Consider the following 21,671-nt stretch of genomic DNA (forward strand, 5'->3'; position numbering starts at 1 on the left):
TCATACACAGGCGATAACCTCTTACCATTCACAAAAAAATTAAATCATAACTTATGCCAAAAAATATCTATTTTGGTCAGATAATTTTGCAAAAACAACCTAATCAAAGGGAGGATTTACTGGTTAAATTGAATTGGTAGCAGCGGTAACTTGCAGATTTTTTTGATTCAGACTAAATACTGACACATCTGAAAACTTGTCATTTCTTTCCACAAAATAGTCTTTCATTTCCCAATTTCCCAATTTCATGGAGAAGGTCCTTCTCCAAACTCACGTGAGAAATTAGGGTCATTTAATTTGTATTTTTTTTTTTTGAAAAATCAATATTTATTTCATTTTCTAACATCAAACACGAGAACGACAAAGTATATGAGCCCACATATCAGCATATTTAAAGTTGTTTTGGGCCATCAAATTATTGGGCCAGGTTTTTGTACATCTAATATCCAGCAAATTTGAGACTAATGCCATCCATTTTTATAATATTTAATCGGACCAACATACGAGAAAAGGCGTCCTAAAAAATTACACACTCAATCTGGATTCTCACGGAAATGAGCAACGAAAATCCAGCCTTTTCCTCTCCATTCTGTGCAAAACTTTCTCCTCCAACTACAATCTGCTATCCAATCCACTCCTTGTCCTAAACATGAAAATCCCGCATCCCAAACACGGCCTAAGGATCCAGTCATGAACGCCCCATATCATATCCACCAACAATCCATCCAAGAAAATCGTCTGATCCCCTCTAAAGTTCCACCTCAATCTCTTCACTTCAATCACCATCTTCTTATCCATGTACACGTACGGCGCTGGATTATTCTTCAAAGTCAACCCGTCGTCCCCCAAGCACGTGATCAAAACGTCGTGCCACGTCGTTTCGCAGAATTTGGCCCTGGTGGAGTACACTTCATTGCCTGAGAAGCTTTCCCTGCTTGAAAGAAGCATGGATTCAGCCATCTTCCTAGGGGAAACACGTTCTTTGATTTCCAGTATTTCTTGCTCCATTTCTTCAAGAATCAGGCTAACCTCCGAGTCGAGTATGATCACCAAGTAATTAAAACGGTTGACAGGTTCTGGTCACCATTCGAAGTCTGCCTGGGAAAAATCCCAGAAGATTTCGATCGCAGGATTCGAAAGTTTCTTTTCCTCTGGATTTGCGTAGGATTCTCGAATTCTTGCTGATTTTGTCAGAAGATGAAGGGTGATCACATAGACCAAAAGTGAAGCCTTTCTTTAACCGATACCACCAGCTTAACCTGACAAAAAACTGTTTCTGATTCTCGGGTTTCACTCTGTAAATACATGTGACAGCAGTGTCGATCAAGGGGGCCAAGATCGAGGAACTGAAACCCTTGTTTGAAGAGCCTAAACAGTAGGAATTCGGTACTTACATGGCGTGTTCGCTATGACAAATCGATGTGTTTCATAACTTGAAAATTTATTCAAGCAATATGGGACAGAGTTCCGGGCACGGTAAGATAGTAAAAGACAATTGCCGTATCGGGCACAGGTTGAGTGTGTTTCTTTCATATGTATTTCATCAGATGTAATAGATAAGATTTGTTGTTGTTCGTCAAATATATCTACATTAATTACAGGATTTTTTGCACGGACACACATTATTATTTGTATAACAACAATTGCATCTTTTTTTTTAAAAAAAAATCACATCATTTTAAAATTTACATAAATAATCCGCATTCATTTATCCGACTATCTGTGTAAACCAAATTAAATAGAAGATGGTTTTTGTCGATAAACCAAAACGATTGGTATAATAAACTCTCCCCGAAGAGATAAAAATAGGGACAATAAATTGATAGATAAATTAAATTTAAGTCAGATAATATTAGACAAGTGATGGATGAGACAAAAACTTAGATTTTAACCTTCCCTCTAAACAGTCTCTAAATAAAGATCCGGAGTGTGTTCGTCGACTCACATTTGATGGACGAGCAAGGAGAATTATGAGTATATAAACTTAATTAAATGTAAGTTGAGATAAAATGCATACATTTAAATTAATGATTATAACTGTCAAAAAAATGTGTGAGTTATCTTATATTTTAGGGTTGTTAAGTGAGATTTGGTGCTGCAAATAGGTGGATTAGACAAGGTTTGACCTGATCTGATTCTTGAAATTTTTGGTGGATTAGACAGGGTTTGACCTGATCTGATTCTTGAAAATATTTTTAAAAAAACATGGGATTAGTTTGCTGATTCAATTAATCAACCATAGATAATGCACAAAATTCAAGGAGAACAAGAAATTTTTTTTTTTTACTTCCATGTCGGTTTTTGCTCAATATATATAAGACATTATTGATATTTTTAATTGCGTAGAGGAAGACTTATGGCTAAAGAGCAGGAGCATATAATTTTTTTATTCTTTAACTTTATCGCGATTTAGAAAGTAATAGTAGTGAAATAACTCAAGTGAAGAAACAGGTCCAGAAAATAAGAAGAAAATCATTCATTTGAAAATGATGAATATATATATATATATATATATATAAGTTATTGTCCTTTCAGAAACTGACATTTTGGAATTCCAAAGGTTGGTGACCTTTCGAATTACTAAAAGTTATTGTCCTTTCAGAAACTGACATTTCGAAATATCAAATGTTATTATCCTTTCAAAAACTGTCAAAATATCAAAAGTTATAGGTCTTTCAAAATACCAAAGGTTAGTGAAACACACTTTATATATTTAGAAGTTCATTGACTCCTAAATTGGTTCAAACTCTTGTTTGTGTTCAAGATTGACTTCTAAATGAATATTCACTCATAAAATAGAACAAGACTTGGATTGTCTTGAGCGACTTGAATCTGATGAGTATCTCATATTTTTAAATGTTGTAATTATATTATTTTTTTATCATTTGATGATACACATTTTCAAATTTTTCTAGATTTTATTAATGATGGAAGAGATTCTTATATTATTGATATATAGTTGTGATTTGCAATCAGGTATGCTAAGTTGAACTAATTTATGTAAACTTATTCTTTTCGAGTTGATATTTTTGTTTACTTGCAAATGAGGATTTTTGTTGCAGGAAATTATTCAATATGAACAAACCCAAATTGCTTACAAGAGTCATAGCCATATTTTTATTATTTTATTTTGATGTTTGTGATATACTTAATAAATTGGTTAAAAGAATTATAGTAATGCTTATATTTTATTACTTTGTTTAGATGTTTGTAAGGTAATCAAAATCTTAGTTTGATTGTGGGTTTTTATTATATACGTTTTAGATTTCTAACTACTACATTTATAACTCAATTCATTACACAAAACCTAATAACTGATTGTAATATAAAAAAACAAAACTGGATCGGAATAAATTGGTTTGGTTTAGGATTAGGCATTTGAAACATAAACCAAAAAGTCAAACCGAAGATTATTAAAACTGAACCAAACCGACTGTTGCAATATCATTACATAATTTCTACACAAGATATTTGAATGGTGTCATGCATCAACAACAATGATCGTCTGAACATTCCCTATGCCTCAGTAGGTTTGGGAGCATCTTCGATAAGGAACGTTGCCGGATTCAATATATCGAGGTAGAAGAGTGCATCTCCTGCTGTCATTCTTGAAATTTTAACAGTCAAATTTCTCTGATTTTTTAGTATGGTTCACTGACATCACAGCAGTGATCTTAGAATCAAGGAAAGTGACATTTGGCTCATTCGAACCACTATTTATATCTGAAACACAAATCACATAATGAATATTTTGAAAATCGAATATATTTTAAGTTTGTTGGGGGAAATTGAGGTATATACTCGAAATATTAATTGATTATGAATGAACTGGTATATCAATTGTAGATTACAACCCAATGAATTATACAATGAATTAAATTTCATAATATATTGAAACCAATGCAAAATGATTATGCAAAGATAAAATTAAAAGAACATGAAGCCAAAAAATGCATGTAATATGTTACAATTTTCTTAAAACATATTGTCGTCTTCTGCAATGTTCTGAGGTTTACGTAGACGATTGTTTCCCATAATACAATGGTGATATCTGTGAAACTGGAACTGAAATTTGGAAATATCAAAGGTTATTGTTGTTTGAGAAACTTACTTTTCAAAATACCAAAGGTTATTGACATTTCAGTAGACCAAATTAAGATCAGTGAAATTCACTTTATATATATGCATTTCATTTAAAATGATCCAAAACTCACCAAATAAATTATTTAATTTTTCATTCACTACAGAAAACTACAACAATTCATCTGATGAGGTTTAAAAGCACATAAGCATATGAATATACCTTCCTCGATGGGGTGAGAAAAACAAAAAAAATTAACAATAATATAATGAATATACATTTTCCAGTGCATAAATAATAACGATACGAACAAAACAAGTTACTAAAAAATAGTATCCGCTTTAGGAAAAACAAATACCAAACTTGTCCTAATACACTACTCTACATGTAAAAGTACATTTAAATTCACAAATATACACCCCTTAACAAAATAAAGTTGTGTTTGGATTCAGTTATTTAAAATCCATATATATCGAATTAATTTTGATTTTGAATAACCTCAACAAAGGAAAAATCAAATTAATCTCTTATTTATTTTAAACTATATTTATATCAATCACAATGAACAAATTACTCCAATATTCTAAAGATTTGAAATTTATTGTGATTAGTTTAATTGTAGTATAAACAAATATAGAGATGAATTTGAATTTTATTTAATTATTGTCAATTGTCAAATTGATTTATCCGCACAAGTCAAAAAAAGTATGGTATGTTTGGAAAAAATGTTTTTAAATCGTTTTTAGTGTTTTATAAGTGAATAATAATTAATAATGTGTTTGGACAAGATTTTCGTAAAATCGAATGGGTACTTGTACTAATTAAATGAGTTTTAAAGTTAAATTTAGCCTACTCTCCTGCTTCTTCTAGCTACATGTTCATGTTCTTTTTACTTCCCTATGGTTTGTGATTTTTAATAAAATTTTAAAGAAATTTTTTAATCGCGTAGAGGAAGACTTGTTGGCTATTGAGAAGTAATATTTGTTTTTATTTTTTTATTTTTTTTATTTTGAGAGTTTTATTCACCGAAAGACAAGATCCAACTTTCTTAGGTAAGTTAATATTTTCTCTTATAAAATACTGTTTCACACACAAAAAACTAGTATTTTCTAGAGAGGAAAATTTCGTTTATTGGCGCAAAAATTAGAAATTTTTAAAATCGAAAAGTTGAAATTTTTTGCCATAAATAAATTCATCTGGTGAGGTTTTAAAAATGCAGAAGATAAACAAAAAAAAATGACAATAATAAGAATTTATATTGTCCCTGTTCATTATAGAATATCAATATAAAACAAAACATGTTACTAAAAAAATAGGATTTTCTTTAGAAAAAGCAAATACAATTAAATTTCCCATACTTGTTCTAATACATTGCTGCACATGCAAATACATTTTAGATAACTATTTACAAATCTATCTCCCCTAAATAATAAGGTTGCATTTCGATTCAAAGATTGTGATTAAAACGTAGAGGAATTATTGGAAATGTCTTCATATTACAATGAATTTGAAATTCGCTACAATCATTAAAAAATTAATTACACATGGATTTTAATTACATACAAAAAATCAGAGAACTTATTATTTTGAATTAGAAATCTTTACTTTCAAATACATCGATCCAAATACAACTTATAAATATAGTGAGTATGTCTCTTGTGAGACGGTCTCACAAATTTTTATATGTGAAACGGGTCAACCTTACTGATATTCACAATAAAAAGTAATAATCTTATTATAAAAATTAATATTTTTTCATGGATGACCCAAATAAGATATTCATCTCATAAAATATGACACGTGAGACTGTCTCGCACAAGTAAATAAGATATTCATCTCATAAAATATGACCCGTGAGACTGTCTCACACAAGTTTTTGTCAAATATAGTAGGCTAGACAGTTGAGAACGAACAGAGAAATTGGTACGTCTGATTTTCCTTTCCATTCATAAGTTTTTTAAAAAAATGAGTGAAAAATAAAGTTACTCAGTTTTTTATATAAGAAAAATATAAAATAATCTTCAAAATTAAATTAAAGACGAAACTATGATTTGGGCCGTGGTGAATGGGCCTAACTTTTGATTCTTTGGAGAGAGCTGTGCCAAATTAAAAATGATGCGAAAGGAAAACAAATATTTCATGTGTTGAGAGTGGGATTTGAACCCACGCCCTTTCGGACCAGAACCTTAATCTGGCGCCTTAGACCAACTCGGCCATCTCAACACTTTTGAGAGAAAACAATTAATTTTATATATTCAAATATATTTTTCATATACTAAAAAATATACTCAAAACCCAAATTTGTTTTTGATATTTCCAAAAAATATAATGTGAACAAAATGGGAAAACGCTCATTCAGTTTTGTTAATACTCCAACGTAGAAAGGTTATAAAACGTAGATTTATTGTTTAAAGTTGCTTTTATACTACATATTCAATCTTACGAATATTATTGTTACACCAAAACGTTGTCACTAATAACAATTCAGTATTTGTTGGAAAGAACATTTAAAAATGTATGCTCCAAGTTCATTTCTTAAACAATGTCGAAGGGCAACTTCCCTTACCCTTCATGCTTTATGGGTTTTCAGTATTAGCCTACCAAAGGCACCGTTAATAGAGGAGCAGAAAAAACATTGTCACTACCTTTCTATTACGTACATTAAATTCGATGGCAATGTGTGCTCTGAAGAAAGAGAATCCTGAATCTGAATTGTCTATTAACAAGAAGATATACCATTTGAAAAAAGGAAGTGAAATGGATCGATATTACCCCTTGAATGATTGATACATCGTTGCGTAGACACAAGCACACCAAGAATGGTGTGTGCGACCATAATATCTTTCCTCTAAACAAGTTTTTGCTCGCAACACAGACAAGCTCTAATAGACACGTATAAAAACATTTTTCATCCTAGCGTTGACATTGATTTAATAGCAAAACTATTTCAATGGTTCCTCCTACACAATGACTGTTTCTTGAATTCCCAAAAGTTCATGTGAGCTACTATGTACACGGGCACACCTGCACAAACATCAAGCCATCGGTTAGTTTTTAAGTCAAATAAGGTGATAACATGTAAATATCGGCCAATTTTGTCAACCGGCATCTCTCAATCTAGTATGTAAAAAACAAATCAATTAGACGACTTATATGGCCGACGGTTTCAACAACTATGAGTGGTCTAAGTAAAGAAATGGCAACATGTAGGAGGTCAATTCTTCTTGAGTTACATAAAAATTGCAATTTTCATTCCCACCAAAATCGAGACACCATGACAATGCACATAACCATGCAGGAGGAAACTAGATACTAATAGATTTGACATACCTAAGATCATATTCTATCCATTTGACTAGGTTGAATTAATTTAATTAAATGCATTATTAGTAAGTGTGATAAATTTCAAATGTAATGAAGATAACGAATTAATTAAAATGTGTGTTTAAACCCTTCTTGAAATCAAATTCCTCCAACCAGATCAAATCAATCCATCCAAATGTGCAAGCTAATATAGGGTTATGAAATATAGTCCACAGCTTCGATCTAGCAACAATGTAATGGGCGTATGAATGTTTTCACATTTCCATTTTTGTATGAGGACATTCTTGATGTCTATCGCTTAGACTACAAGGGGGCAAAAATTCCTTTTTCAACATGTTGCTTCACAAAACTTTTACCTTAAACTATTAAGTAAGGCATGATGTTCAGATTCGGCAAAAGTAAAGCTTTTACACTGAAAAACTTACACAATCCAGGTAGTCTTCCAGCCTGAAATTAGATCAGAATAGTTTTAAGCACATGAACATTATTTGCTCTACTGCAACAAAAACTTTCACGAAAGCAATGACATTTCTGCACGACCAGGTTGTGTAGTTGCAGGATACTTGATCAATGTTCTCAAAGATTCCATGATATTGGAAAAAGAGGGGCGTTTCCATGGCTCACTGCAGTATTATATATTAAAGCGAGTAAAAAATAGCACATCCATCTCTGAACTTAGATGTAAGCAGATTTACCTCAAAATTTCCTTGGTAGTATAAATCAGTTAATAACATAAACATCAAGCAGTTAAAAAACATCACAAGTTACATAAAATTTCATAATTTTGAATTAGCAGAATATAAGAGAAAAGTAATTGCCAGCATGTGAAAATATGTTCATGCATCTAAAAAGTGTGTAAAGATAGAGAATGAAAGCAGAAAGAACAAGTTAAATCAAGTAAAAAAATATATACACCGAAATGCAAGTGAAACAAATTTAGGGTCAAGTTAAGGAGCACCGAAATTAATCACCAGTTCAGTGCAGCAACTAAATTATCATATAAATAATAAGTTCAACAGCATATTGGCTCAAACCAATCTTATGCTCTCCAAAAAATATAAGTAAACCACAGATTTCACTCACTTGGTCCAGCAGGCTTCAATTATAGCTGCTACTTGAGGATTTATATCATGTGGAATTTCAAGCCTTTTTGACTTAAAAGCAACAGCTGCTACAACCTTGCAGGTTAAAGAAATAGGGATAAAATATCACTTCTCAAAAAATACTTGAGAAAAAATACGAAAAGAAACAACATAAAGCAACTACATTCCACATGACCGCTATCTTACATATCTCAGTTTTTTTAACACAAGTACAGATCTGGTTAGACTCGAATTTAGAACCTAAATCTAAGAAACCAGTTGCTCCACGACCTAGTAATTTTATTGGCCACCTTTTACATGTCCCAGTTAATAAAAACTTGGCACCCAGTTCAACTTCAAAATCATTGAACAGAAGCATTCCTGTCAGTTGAATTTAAGTTCCATCATAATATCACAGTGTGATGCATAACACTCAAATGCTGATGATATATTAATTTGTGACATTTTATTCAATAAATAATTAACAGATCCAGCTCAGAATGCTCATCTTTTTACAAAGTTAACTGTTCCATAACCTCTCCAATGGCTAATTTAACAATAATATTTTGCCTATGCAACGAAAAAAAATGATAGTTTTCAATATTTAATCACAGAATATCAGAGCTTGTTCACCAACCTGTGCTGGATTCAAGTGGCCCCAGGGTTGCTGCAATGTTGCCAGCTCCCATAGGATCACACCAAAACTGTATACATCTGATTTTTCATTTGATGGCTCATCACGGAGAACTTCAGGAGCCATCCACTCAGGCTACCAAAAAGGAAAGATGTTAATCTCAGTCAATGAACTCTAAATCAGCCAAAACTAAAGGACCATATCCAATTTTGATAAATTACTTACAGTCCCAGCGGCAGATTTTGACGAAAGAAATGTATTTGCTTTTAGACGTGAAAGACCAAAATCACAGACCTAACAAAAACAGTAGGAAGGTAAGTTCTTGTGCAAACAAAACATCCTTTCAGGGAAAAAACAATTTCAGCTTATGTTTAGTAGGAAAATACTATGCTGCACCCACTCATATGCTAGACCCGTTGCAGCCTCCAGTCAATGAACATAAAAGTTGCACCATTAACGCAAACAGAAAATGGCCCAAGTCTTTACCTTCACTGTGTACTTTCTGTCAACTAAAAGATTAGGAGATTTCAGGTCTCGATGAACAATGGGAGGATTGCGTTTATGAAGATAGTTCATCCCTTTTGCCTGCATAAATGAGCATGTTTAATCAAGGAAAAAAAAAGGGATATGGGGAGAGAGATGTGATGAGAAGAAAGGCTTCATTTATGCAAGAAGGAAACCAAAAATATAATTGAAGGGCCAAAGGCATACCACATCAAAAGCCATACTCAGTCGCCGTTTCTCATCCAACGCTTCTCTTGCACCAGGTTTATGCAAAAGTTTGTATAAACTACCTCTGAAAATGAAAGGTATATAGAATTTAAAATATATTACAGTGCAGTTCACCTAGAATGACTTACATTTACCTTGATAGATATTCTGTCACTATGGACAGGTTTGGGGGCTCAGTTACAGCACCCATAAAAAGCACAATATTTGGATGGCGCAATCTTTTCATTATTGCCACCTAGCTCAACAGACACAGAGAGAGAGAGTTTAGAGGAAAACAGCAATAGAACATTTAGAGTTGGTTAGAGAGAGCCGTACCAACCTCTCGTAAAAATTCCTTGAATCTCTCTGCATGGAAGTCTTGTTCCATGAGAATTTTCACGGCAACTTCCTGAAAGATGTCTTCAATTGTAAGATATAAAATTATTGATGTCGAAGTTCAGTATAAAATACAGTGAAGAAAAATATTAACAAAATAGACAATAACAAATAAAATGATGGTTTTAGGATTGCAAGCAAAAAGGAGAAAACAATAAATGGAGAATAAATTCAAGGACACGAGAGAATTGCCACTTTTTTACAATTTTGAACAATAAAAGATGGATGTCTTACTGAATCATTCCACTCAGCACGGTGAACTATACCAAACGAACCTGAGAATGCAAACCAATCACAACAATTAGGCATACAAAGCGAAAGAATCAATCGTTGGACAATGAACTGTTCATGAGCAAGTGAAAAAAGACCTGCCCCAATGGTCTCCTTTATTATGAGATCGCTCCAGGGAATGTTCAGATCTTCTGTGTCAAATGGGAAGTCGCTAATAGATTTTGTTGGAAAAACTTGTGCTTCAACAAACCCTGCTTCTTTACTTTTACTTATTCTTGCATTCATCAAGCCAGTAAATGGCTGACCATCTCTATTCCCCAATAGACCAATGTTCTGGAAAGGAACTGAATCTTTGACCGTGTCCATGGAGCTCACCATATTATGGGCATCAGATGGTTTGGAAAGCAATAGTTCCTTGTCACGAACCTTAATCCACGAATTTGTGGGAAATGGCGGCAAATCAAGATTACTTGAGCAGGGAGAAGAGCTGTTTCTATAAGTATGAGATTTGTCTACGTGCTTGGGATACTTGGAATCACCGTTGTCTCCATCAACAACAGTTCCAGCTGTCCGAAAAATGGAAACTGTTTAAAGTCGTAATTCAGGCCAACAATTTAAATGTATCAGCCAAAGCACAAATACCTACAGCTTAGATAAGTGAAAAACAAGAGTAATAGAGTATTAAAAAAAAATGGAAGTTTCGTAACGAATACACACTGATCAAACTATAGCCAAGAGAATCAATACAGATGCCAGTCAGTCTCTTGATAATAGAGATGGTGCTGAGAATTGGATTTTAGATCCAATCAACACTTGCAAACTGGAAGATATTTAAGAAAGCCACACGAGGGGTTAGTGGAAGACTGGAAGTCGAACATGAAACAAGCAAGGATGAAAGATGGGGAAAAAATCAAAATTGAGAGTGGTTGCTAGGATTATATTACTTAATGGCTGTTCAATAAGGGAGGTCTTAAGTGTCACAAGAATTCAAGTTTTGAGCAGAAAAATATGGTCGCGGTGTAAGGCAATAATTTCTATTCACGGGACTGCATCGGCTATAGTTTTTGTTGTGATTATTGTGGGTGGTGCTAGTGCGAATTGAGCTTCCTAGTTCCTATGAGGGTGGAGCAGAAGAAAGGAATAAGTAGAGAAATCATTCCATCTGCTAAAACCAACTTATTAAGTTGAGTGGACAGAAGATATCACTCAGGGATAAAGAGGATGAACAGTCACAGAGGAGTTTAAGGCTTTCAAATTATATTCCATTGTAGTGGTGCACGCGAGAGATGCACAGGATAATTCCATCGCTCAAAGGTGACAACCAAGTGGCAGGTACAACAGATGGCAACACAGAGCAGTGCTTATATTGATCATTCAAAGAGCTTCTCGTTCGCCTGATGCCTAACCCAAGTCAGTGACAGTCATGTGATTGATTATCAGTCCAAGACAGTAGAACAATCAGAAGACAAGGGTATTACACTAGTAAATCATTTGTCTATTTTGACATTTGGTGCGAGTTATAAATTTCTAATTATTCTTTGTACTCCCTAAATTACAGGCTTGCCATTTTCATTTTATTTCATAGTTGATAGAGTCTCTATCTAGTTAGCAATCTCACATCAATATGTAACTTGTAAGATGTTCTTTCCTTTCACACATTGGTTCCTGTAAGATATGCAAGTCTGATAACATCGTGTAAAGCAGCTAAAAACTTTACGTCAACAAGAAAAAAGATGAGAAGGTCAGTGAATTTCAGAAGCCATAAGGAAGCTTATGGATAAGATACACCGAAGGCAGGTTGTAAAGATTCACCATAAATCATCAAGAGCAAGTTAGATCAGACATGAAAAGTGTACTAAAAAGATGATCACCTGGTAAAGAATCGTCAAACACGAGATTGAGGGACTGAAAGTCTGAGAAATACTGTTTCGCCAGTGACCTGAAATCAATTGTTGGTTCCACCTGCCTGAATCGTGGAAAGCGCAATGGTGAAGAAATTGAGATAGAGGAAGGACCATTTAGCAGCGAATCAGGCTCACATAAGCATCCTGGTTTCTCAAGCAAATCAATAAGATATTCCCTGTGGCGGCAAAACAATTATTTTGTCATAGCAAGTGCAAACCTCTATTTGTAACACATAAGACCAGATAAAAGACATCTTCTACCAACGATGTAGCTTACCTAACAACCTCAAGAATAAAAATAACTGAAGATTAATGAGAATGGCTCAAGTTAAAAGTAGTAAGTAAACCTATCGAGACCAAATCGAACAAGACATGAGGAAGCATCTTCTCTGGTACAATACTTGCAACCTTTTGCAATTCGGCATGGTAAACCAATAATATCAGCTAAAACCTGTCAGTATGATAGAATGATAATGTATTGGTTGCAATTCCAATTCTCTACCGAATGATAAATTAACAAAGAAAACAGCTCGTAACAGAATAAGATGACAGAAGAATCGCATGAGTCAATACATTACAAGTGGAGGCTGGAAAATAATCTCAAAAGTAGACAGGAATTTAGGGAATCGGAGAAATTTTATTGAATAGAAAATGGTGAAAACCTAAAAATGGGACAATGATAGATTATGTGTCACATGTAAACATCATGTGGGTATTTTGATGCCACCAAAAAATTGCACTTCCAGACTATGCAACTACAATAGACAAAATAATTGACAGATATATAATCAAAACTTGCCTTGAATAGCAGCGCACGATGTCTACATAGCCCAACAGACAGGCTACCAATGGGGAGCACAATTGACCCCAAACAATCTTTTAAGTCATCGCTGCTCTCTTTCCATATGGATATTAAGTCATCTTCGCCCTTAGAAGTAGCACCCCTAACAAAGACAACAAAATGTAATTGTTTATGCAATATAAAAGATAAAGGTTTACTGGAATCCTCAATGGGAACTATGCTCACCCCATATGATTGCAAACTAGCTTTGAAATATGGTCAACAACTTCCTTGGGGGTGATACTACTAGATGACATGTTATGAATCCGATTCTGTAGCTCTCTTAAGCTGGGATCACCTCTTCGATCAACTGAAATCACTTCAACTGAAGAGACACTGTCAAAATCAATAGATTTCAGTGATTCAAGAGATGGCATACGGCCACTTTCCTGAAGATCAGAGCACACTGCCCAAACATAGGGATCCATCCCACGAATAGAGTAAAATCCATCGGGAACTTTATCAAAGTATGATAAACAGCCATTTACCTGAAATTAAAGCAATTGAATGAAAATAAGGACATGTAGTAATTGTAGAAAGGTATAGCAGAACTTAAACCAAAATTTGCTACAGATATTTTATTTAATTACGCAATGCACCATAACAAAGCCAACTTGATCAAGCTATCAATAAGACAAACCCTTGAGATTCTGGAATATAAATCTCGTTGCAAATTTTAACCATGTCATCAGTTCCAAATTTATTATTCATTTAACCTATTTTCCCGTGTGAGAACTAATAAGAACCTCAACTTCTTAAAAGCCTATTGTTCTGATTTTAAGTGTTCATTCAATCTGGATTCAGAGCACCAAACCAAGGGAGAATTGTGTCTGAATCTGACCACCACGTTATATATTTTATAAAGACAAAGGGTCAGAATGGTATGCCTCTATATTCTAGCAATCAATCTATTCATGGCCACATGGATATTCATGCCTAATTTATTAATTACAAGCACATAATTATATAATCTCTCAACATGCACAAAAGACAGCTTGTTAATCCTCCGTTGCCCAAAAATCAATATGTTAGAAATTATATCCTCTGTGCCTAGATTCTAGAGGGCGATAACAAATGTTCTTACAGTCACCTACACCATAGCTTCAACCCTAATTGTCAAATCTTACTTTTTACTCAATTTACAACACCAATCAAAGCAGCCACCGAACTAAATCTCCAAGTCTCGGACAATTTGTGATGTGCATGAAAACTCACTTGAGTATCAGACAAGTGGTATACTTTGAGGAGCTGAAAAACCTTGCAATCCTTGTTTCATTTTCTACCCATATCTCATGCGGCAAATTGAACTCGACTGTCTTACAGGGATCAATATAATATTCTTAAACTACATAAATTCATAGATTTCAATAAAAAGTCTAAAATTTCATCTTTAGATTAAACTAATATCTTAAATGAATTTGGGGTACTCGTGCTACTGGAGTGATATACTTTTGAGCATACAAACACTTTGCCACCCAATCAAACAATTCTTTGTCGAGTACATTATCCTTGTATAATTCATCCGCCCAGAAAAGAAAGTACTTCCATAGATAGTCGGGGGAGGGAAAAAAACTCATTAAAGAAACCAACGTTGCTTTATTTACCCAAAACCGATGGGAAATGGCCTCAGCAGAAGCGGAGAAAGAGGAAGCGCGTGATGTGGATTCGTCGGGAATAGGATCCAAGAAATTAGGGTCATCAGCACATGTAGCTTCTGAGGAGAGACGAAGAGCTAGAACCAGTTGCAATTGGTAACTCTCCTCCGTCTGCTGCGCCCAGCTTTTCGAAGACGACGACTCTCCACCACCTCCACCGGATACCTCCACCGCCTTCACCCACAACTCGCCGCCACCGTCATTCAAGTTACCCGACGTCACCTCGGGGTTAGACAGAGAAGGAACATAATAGTCTCCAGAAATAGAGCTCTCACCAAAGCTACTCCCGCTAGACTGCCTCTGCAACCCAAAAGACGAAGGAAACGCCGTCGTTCCGATCCGGTTTTGCGGTGGCTGCGCTTGAATCATCCGCTGATCAATCGGATCCCAGTCAAATGCAGTCCTGTCCATCTTCTGTTTATTATTATCTCCAGATTGAGGCTCGTAGTAAGACGGCTGCTGCACCATTACTCCTCCACCTGCGGCAGATATAGGTGGCTGGTACAGTGATTCGTCGGGAATTTGACTTAACAAAGTATAATTCGATCGTCTGCCAGGCATTCCCATGGATTTCTACAGATTGATATACGAAATCGAATCAAGGAATTTGAAAAACCGCCATGGCATGGTTTTATCGCTCTCTCGGTCTCTCCCTATACTATATATTGTGTTGGCTCCACTTTGTCTCCCTTTTTCGTTTCGTCTTGCGTTTGATGGAGAGGGGGCGTGCTTTTGGCAAATGGACTAATCGAAATATTCTTTCGGATTTTAAATTTATAATATTTGTTAAAAAGATTTGTTACAATTTTCTTTTAAAACAAATTTGTTTCAAGAGAAGAAAAATATTATGTTGTGCTTGCCATTAATGAATCTTGCGATGATGAACTTCAAATTGATTAGACAAAATTCAAAGTTGTGTTTGAAATAATTATATATATGGTTTTGATTTTACATTCATCGTGCACACTTATATGAACACCGATAAAATGACATGTACTTATTAGATGTATAATTTTTCTTTGTTTCTTCAAATCTAATAAATGAGTGTCACGTCGTCGATGTTCATATAAGTGTGTACAGTGAGTATGCATCATATCAGAACTGTATATATGTCGATCAGATCTATATGTGTGTGTGACACTAGGTGACCTAGAACTGGTCAAATTATTTAAAAAATCGCCCCGAATCGAACTATCTCGCTGTTATTTTCAATTTACTAAATAAAACCGTGATCAAAAAATACACCGCACGGCATGATATGGTGTGGATGCAATTTGAGTGAGAGTCCCGCCGCACCTCATAATTAAAATAATAATTATTTTATTTTTACTTATATAGTTGTGTATTCATATTTTATATTTAACCTAAAGCAACTGGTAAACAATTGAAACTTGATTGCATTGTTTTTGGAAACATTCTTAGTGCAATTATGAAATAATTTTATCCAAATTTTAGAATATAATATTCAAATTCATAACTATTGATCAATATTCGATCATTCACTACACCAACTTGAACTTCCCCTCAATTATTTATTTGTTGATTGCTTATGTAAATTTATGTTATGTGGATTTCAAATTCATCACTTTGTTAATTTATGTAAATGCAATTGTAATTTTTATAGATTTGAAATTTACCTAAGATTAATTTCATTTCAAAATCATCTTTTTTAGATGACTTCGATATTCTAATGATTTGAAATCAATTGTGATTAGTAAAATTGCATGATAAATAAGTAGATGAAATAAATAGAGAAATGAAATGAATTTATTTTGTGTAAGTTATGTAAATAATTTTAAAAAAATTTAAAGGCATGATTAGTACGAATCGAGAAGTAAAATAATAATGAATAGTAGGTCTCTTGTGAGACGGTTTCACGAATCTTTATCTGTGAGACGGATCAACCGATATTCACGATAAAAAATAATACTCTTAGCATAAAAAGTAATACTTTTCATGGATGACCCAAATAAGAGATCCATCTCACAAAAAACGACCCGTGTGATCGTCTCACACAAGTTTTTGCCAATAATGAAATCAGTTTCGGAATAGAATGATATTTAGATTCTTATTCATATTATTGATATAATAAGAAATGAAAACTGGAATGGAACTGCTAATACCAAGCTGATTCCAATTTCATGACCGATAATACAAAATAAATGTCAAAACTTGTGTGAGACGGTCTCACATTTCGTATTTTGTTAGACGTGTCTCTTATTTGGGTAATCCATGAAAAATATTACTTTTTATGCTAAGAGTACTACTTTTTATTATTAATATCTGCAGGGTCGACCCGTCTCACAGATAAAGATTCGTGAGACAGTCTCACAAGAGACCTACTCCAAAATAAATGATAGGAGTTGAATGAGAATATTTGTAATGATGAAATGGCCTTTTATTATTTTATATAAAAACCAAAAAAAAAAAAATGTATCAATGAATCCATTAAATCTATTTCAATTTTATTTTCACTTATAAAACAACAACAAAGATATGACAATAACCAATTTACTAAAAACAATATGCTAAACATGAGAAAACTGCAATAATGCCACGCTACAACGATTGGAATTGGAACCGAAATTCAATGTCATGAGCATACATCAAAGGCCCACTAGGTCGAGGGGAATGTTCGGAATTTTGAGAAGTCGGACCAAACTATGGACTGGGAAGTTAAGGTACGATGGATAATTGTGGGAAAGTGAAGGAAGCACCGGACAACAATGAAACAAAAGAAGAATGGAGTTCAGAATTTGGACAACAACGCATCATTCATCACAAATCATAGCAAAAGATTTAGAAAGACAGATTATTTATTTGACACGATTTTGTGTCCAAAACACCCGCACGATTTCTCTGTGCAAACAACAATATTGTATAATATTTTACTTTAGTAGATTTGTCTAACACGAAATTTTATAAAACTGAATGTGTTTTCGAGCTATTTTTTATCGTCTACTTAAACATAAGACGCATTTGAAAATAACTGTTCACCACCTCATTTATTTTATTTTATATGATGTTTCACCATCTCATTAATGGGTAAATGAATAAAAGAAAATAACACTTTTGTTTTTTTTTATTTTTTATATATACTGATATAACACCATTTAAAAGTATAATAACTAAAAGGAAAATGTTCATATGTTGTTTAATTACTTGCTAGATGACAATCATAAAGCTTGTTTTTATGTGTATTTATTATTTATAAATTATCTTGGGGAACCTAAGTTTTTTTTTAGTTTGAAACTTTAATGGAAATTATAATTAACAGTAAACACGTACTAGAATCCAATAATTGATCTAGCGTCGCAGTCATGAATTTTTCAAGCCAACAGATAATCAATCACCTTGTTCTTGACTCAGATGGGAGAAGAAGAGATATCTAAAATATGTGTATTGTATACATTCTGTGTAATTCTCCGTGTCTCAGAGAATATAATCTTAGCAGTCTTCGACCTATCATATAATATTTAATTAAAACTGAGTATCTACACATAAGGTTGATCATACCAATTTATTTAATACCTCGAAAACTTATAATTAATTAGATCACCTTATTAAGTATTTTATTAGATAATATGTCTATGTACATGTACTCAAATTATGTGAGCCCACAAAATAGTTCCTAACCGTTAATGCAGTGCAAGACAACCAAACAGCTTGGGAGTGGTTCTTCAAAGTTTGACTCAAGCTCCTCTCAACGAGTTCTAATGTCTCCGGTTCAAATACTCGACTGTAAATAAAGATTTTTAATAATTCTATACCTTTAACTCATTGATTTTTTATCATTAAACTTTTCACGTAAAATTTAACTCAGACTGAAGAGAAAAAATATTTGGATTGCCCATTCTCTCCGGCACTAAAATATATGTCAATTGAGCTCAAGCAAGGTAGAATAACACTTTCAAATCCATCCCAGATTCTCGTCATCCGAATTTATAGAAATTTAGTTGATAGTGTGTCTGTATATCTATCTTGCCTCACAGAGTGAAATCATTGCTTGGATGCGAGAGCTTAGCTGTGTTAGCAATGGTTGCATTAGAAAATTTGCAATTTCTCGAGCAATTCATTCACCATCCACATTTTCCTCGCAAGTGGGTTAAAACACGATTATAATAATCGTCATTATTGGGGGTATTCGTATATTCCCCAAACTAGTGGGTCTGGGGAGTTCAAATATCGTGAAGGCCGATACGCACAAAGACAACATTATTGAGGCAATACACTTGAATTCGACGGCAGCGGTTTTTAGTATTTGCAATTGGACATATAATAATAATAAAAAAAAAAAAAATTTAAGGTTGAAATCATACAAGAAAGAGAGGCAATAAAATAACAAGAGCCTACTAGCTAGCATTAGTTATGTTATAATCTCAAAGCATAATTTGGTGAGTGGTGCTCAATTGGTCGGTGCAAGTTTAGTGACAAGTTGAGATAGTCCATGTAGGTTTTTTTGTTTATATAATAAATGAAATGATCTCAGACAAATTTTATTGATTGTATATATAAAAATAAAGAGTAAGGTGTAATTGAAAAATGAAGTGAAATGCGTTACTATGGACGTTCTTGCTTGAAACTACGAGTACTGTCCGGATCGATGATAACTTAATCTTTAACGAGATATGGACTATAATCACCATTTTATATAGGAGGTTATATTTCAATCATAAAGTTAAGATCAGCTCAATTTATATGTAGCAAAAAATAAAATTCAAAATTAACTTTTTTTATTTGTTTAATTATGCATAATTTTATTCAAGTACCATACCAAAACATGGACCTTACGGTAAAATAAGGAAATAAAGCAAGTTTCAATGGGTCTCAAGAGAGCCCTAAATATAAACCGTCGGCCCATTTTTTACTACCCCGCGTCCATTATCTTACCCGCCGAGGTACGCGCATTCGAAAACGGAATCCAAAAGAGGAGGGAAGGCCATAGATCGCAAGCAACAACAGGTTCCAAATCTAACTCCGAGCACAAACACGGTCTACTAGAAGTTTCACGCCAAATCCTTCCGAGGGGCGAGTTGTGCGTGATTCAAATGGTATGCGTCTTCTCTAATATATTCATCGAAAGAAAACACGTAAGCCAATGTTCTCGATCAGTTTTCAAATACAAATTCAGCAGGTAAAATTTCATCGGTAACTGTTTATCTTTCGAGTTTTTGCATATGGAATACATTTTGGTTGTGTTCGTATTCCTGATTATCTTTTTTTTTTTGTCGAAGGCAACGCGTAATCAGTCATGTTAGGAAACCACAGTGATTATGAGATTGTAATGCGAGTGATGCTGATGCACTTGAACATACAGTTGTTGGGATATTTGATCCAATGTTGAGCTTTTACTTTAGTTTGGCTTTAATGCAGGGTGTTGTGTAGACTTACGGGTTACTTTGAGGACTGCCTGTGTTAGATGCCTAAAATTTAAAAGCTAACTATCAGAAATTAAAAACAAGGGCAGCTGATTAATTACTTCTGGGATGCTTTGACTTCTGAATCTTGCTGAAAATTAAATTGCCTTGATTTTTAGCAGTTTTTGATACTCATCAAGCAATAGCATTAGAAGGACCCTGCTGACCAACACGGACTTGAGAGGCACAGGAGAGGAGGAAAACTGCAAAGAACAAATGAAGGGGAAATGTTCTGTACTTGTGTTCATACACAAAGTAATTCTGTTCGGATGCCCTGGGTGTTTAGTATGATTTTCCGAGTTTTGCCAGCGACTGGGGTGCTGGTAGGAAAGCACCAGGCATTCATACGACAGTGGTGAGGGCACTTAAGGCGTTGGAGTGGATTCGTAGTCTGGTGCATTGGGCTCCAGGTACCACACCTGAGTATTGCGTGGTATGAGTTATGAGTACTTCATTTTTATAAGGAAAATCATTTTCACATGATACAACATCCATTACAGTTGAAACAAGTTAACAAATTTCAACGGATATTTGATTTCCATTGTTTACGAAATCCAAGTTATGGAGGTATTCTGTTGTAATAATCTATCACTGCTCGTCACATAATTTATAATTTGTCGTCAAGTGCAACTTCCATCTAATTCGCACTTGTTTTTCCTTTCTCTCCGCCTAATTTGCTAGCGGGAAAGTGCAATCTGGCAATGAGGGGGCGTGGTGCTCTCGTTTTTCTGTCAAATCCCCGGATGCAAACAAACCTGCGGGAAAATATAAAGTGAACAATGAACAACTTTTGACTGGTCGATAGCTTAGCTCATAGAATTTGTCACAACAATACAGTTAGTTAAAATATCACTCTTTTACAATGTGAATTTAACATCCTCTAATGGGGAATAAAGGTGTAATATGAGCAGTATACTCTTATCATTAAGCTTTCATCCCCGGAATTTGCATGCATGGAGATTCTATGTTACGTCAGATGAAATATTATTTTTTAAAAACTTGAGAGAATAACTGTTTATAACATGCAAGTTAAACTCGCGAAATTTATAAAATAAATCTAGTCAATGATTTTTTAAGAAAATGAAGAATTCATTTTTTTTTAAAATAGTTGATCGAAATTAAAAAAATGCTCCGTCAAACTCTCGTAATAAATTTTATTAAAATTTACCTATTTCATTAGATAAAATGTGTTGGAATAAAATATTTATTTTAATTGTTAAATTCGTATTGGATTTTCAACATCTCTACACTTAGAATCATGCATTTGGCAAATCTGCAACAATAAAACACAAAATAAATAAAATATGACCGTTACAAAATTAAGCATAAATAAGTATTCAACAAATTAAAAATTATACAATCAAGAGTTATATATTGGGTTACAAATACAAAAAT

General features: G+C 33.8%; 2 protein-coding genes and 1 non-coding gene across 3 annotated transcripts; all 3 read right to left on the reverse strand.

Moving 5' to 3' along the window:
* Positions 1 to 612: 612 nt before the first annotated feature.
* On the reverse strand, positions 613 to 1,008 carry LOC140977749 (uncharacterized). The gene has a single exon (XM_073442487.1). The coding sequence runs from the start codon at positions 1,006 to 1,008 to the stop codon at positions 613 to 615; it is 396 nt and encodes a 131-aa protein (XP_073298588.1).
* A 5,215-nt stretch (positions 1,009 to 6,223) lies between these two features.
* Positions 6,224 to 6,304, reverse strand: TRNAL-AAG (transfer RNA leucine (anticodon AAG)). Its single transcript has one exon. It is a non-coding gene; the product is annotated as a tRNA-Leu (tRNA).
* Positions 6,305 to 6,823: 519 nt separating this feature from the next.
* On the reverse strand, positions 6,824 to 15,607 carry LOC140977271 (serine/threonine-protein kinase CTR1-like). The gene is given in 17 exon segments (XM_073441952.1): positions 6,824 to 7,105; positions 7,831 to 8,006; positions 8,009 to 8,028; positions 8,489 to 8,583; positions 9,125 to 9,256; positions 9,347 to 9,415; positions 9,608 to 9,706; positions 9,833 to 9,917; positions 9,988 to 10,088; positions 10,173 to 10,241; positions 10,463 to 10,503; positions 10,597 to 11,025; positions 12,331 to 12,539; positions 12,711 to 12,814; positions 13,163 to 13,307; positions 13,391 to 13,692; positions 14,809 to 15,607. Coding segments are annotated over 16 exon segments (2,661 nt in total). The 5' UTR covers positions 15,427 to 15,607; the 3' UTR covers positions 6,824 to 7,105; positions 7,831 to 7,863.
* Positions 15,608 to 21,671: the final 6,064 nt, after the last annotated feature.

The sequence above is a fragment of the Primulina huaijiensis genome, chromosome 5 (genome assembly GCF_012295235.1).
Source record: "Primulina huaijiensis isolate GDHJ02 chromosome 5, ASM1229523v2, whole genome shotgun sequence".
Taxonomy (NCBI): Eukaryota; Viridiplantae; Streptophyta; class Magnoliopsida; order Lamiales; family Gesneriaceae; genus Primulina; species Primulina huaijiensis.

Bases quoted from the DNA above. Each gene is read 5' to 3' on its own strand.
- LOC140977749 (XM_073442487.1), bottom strand. From the start codon at position 1,008: ATGGAGCAAGAAATACTGGAAATCAAAGAACGTGTTTCCCCTAGGAAG.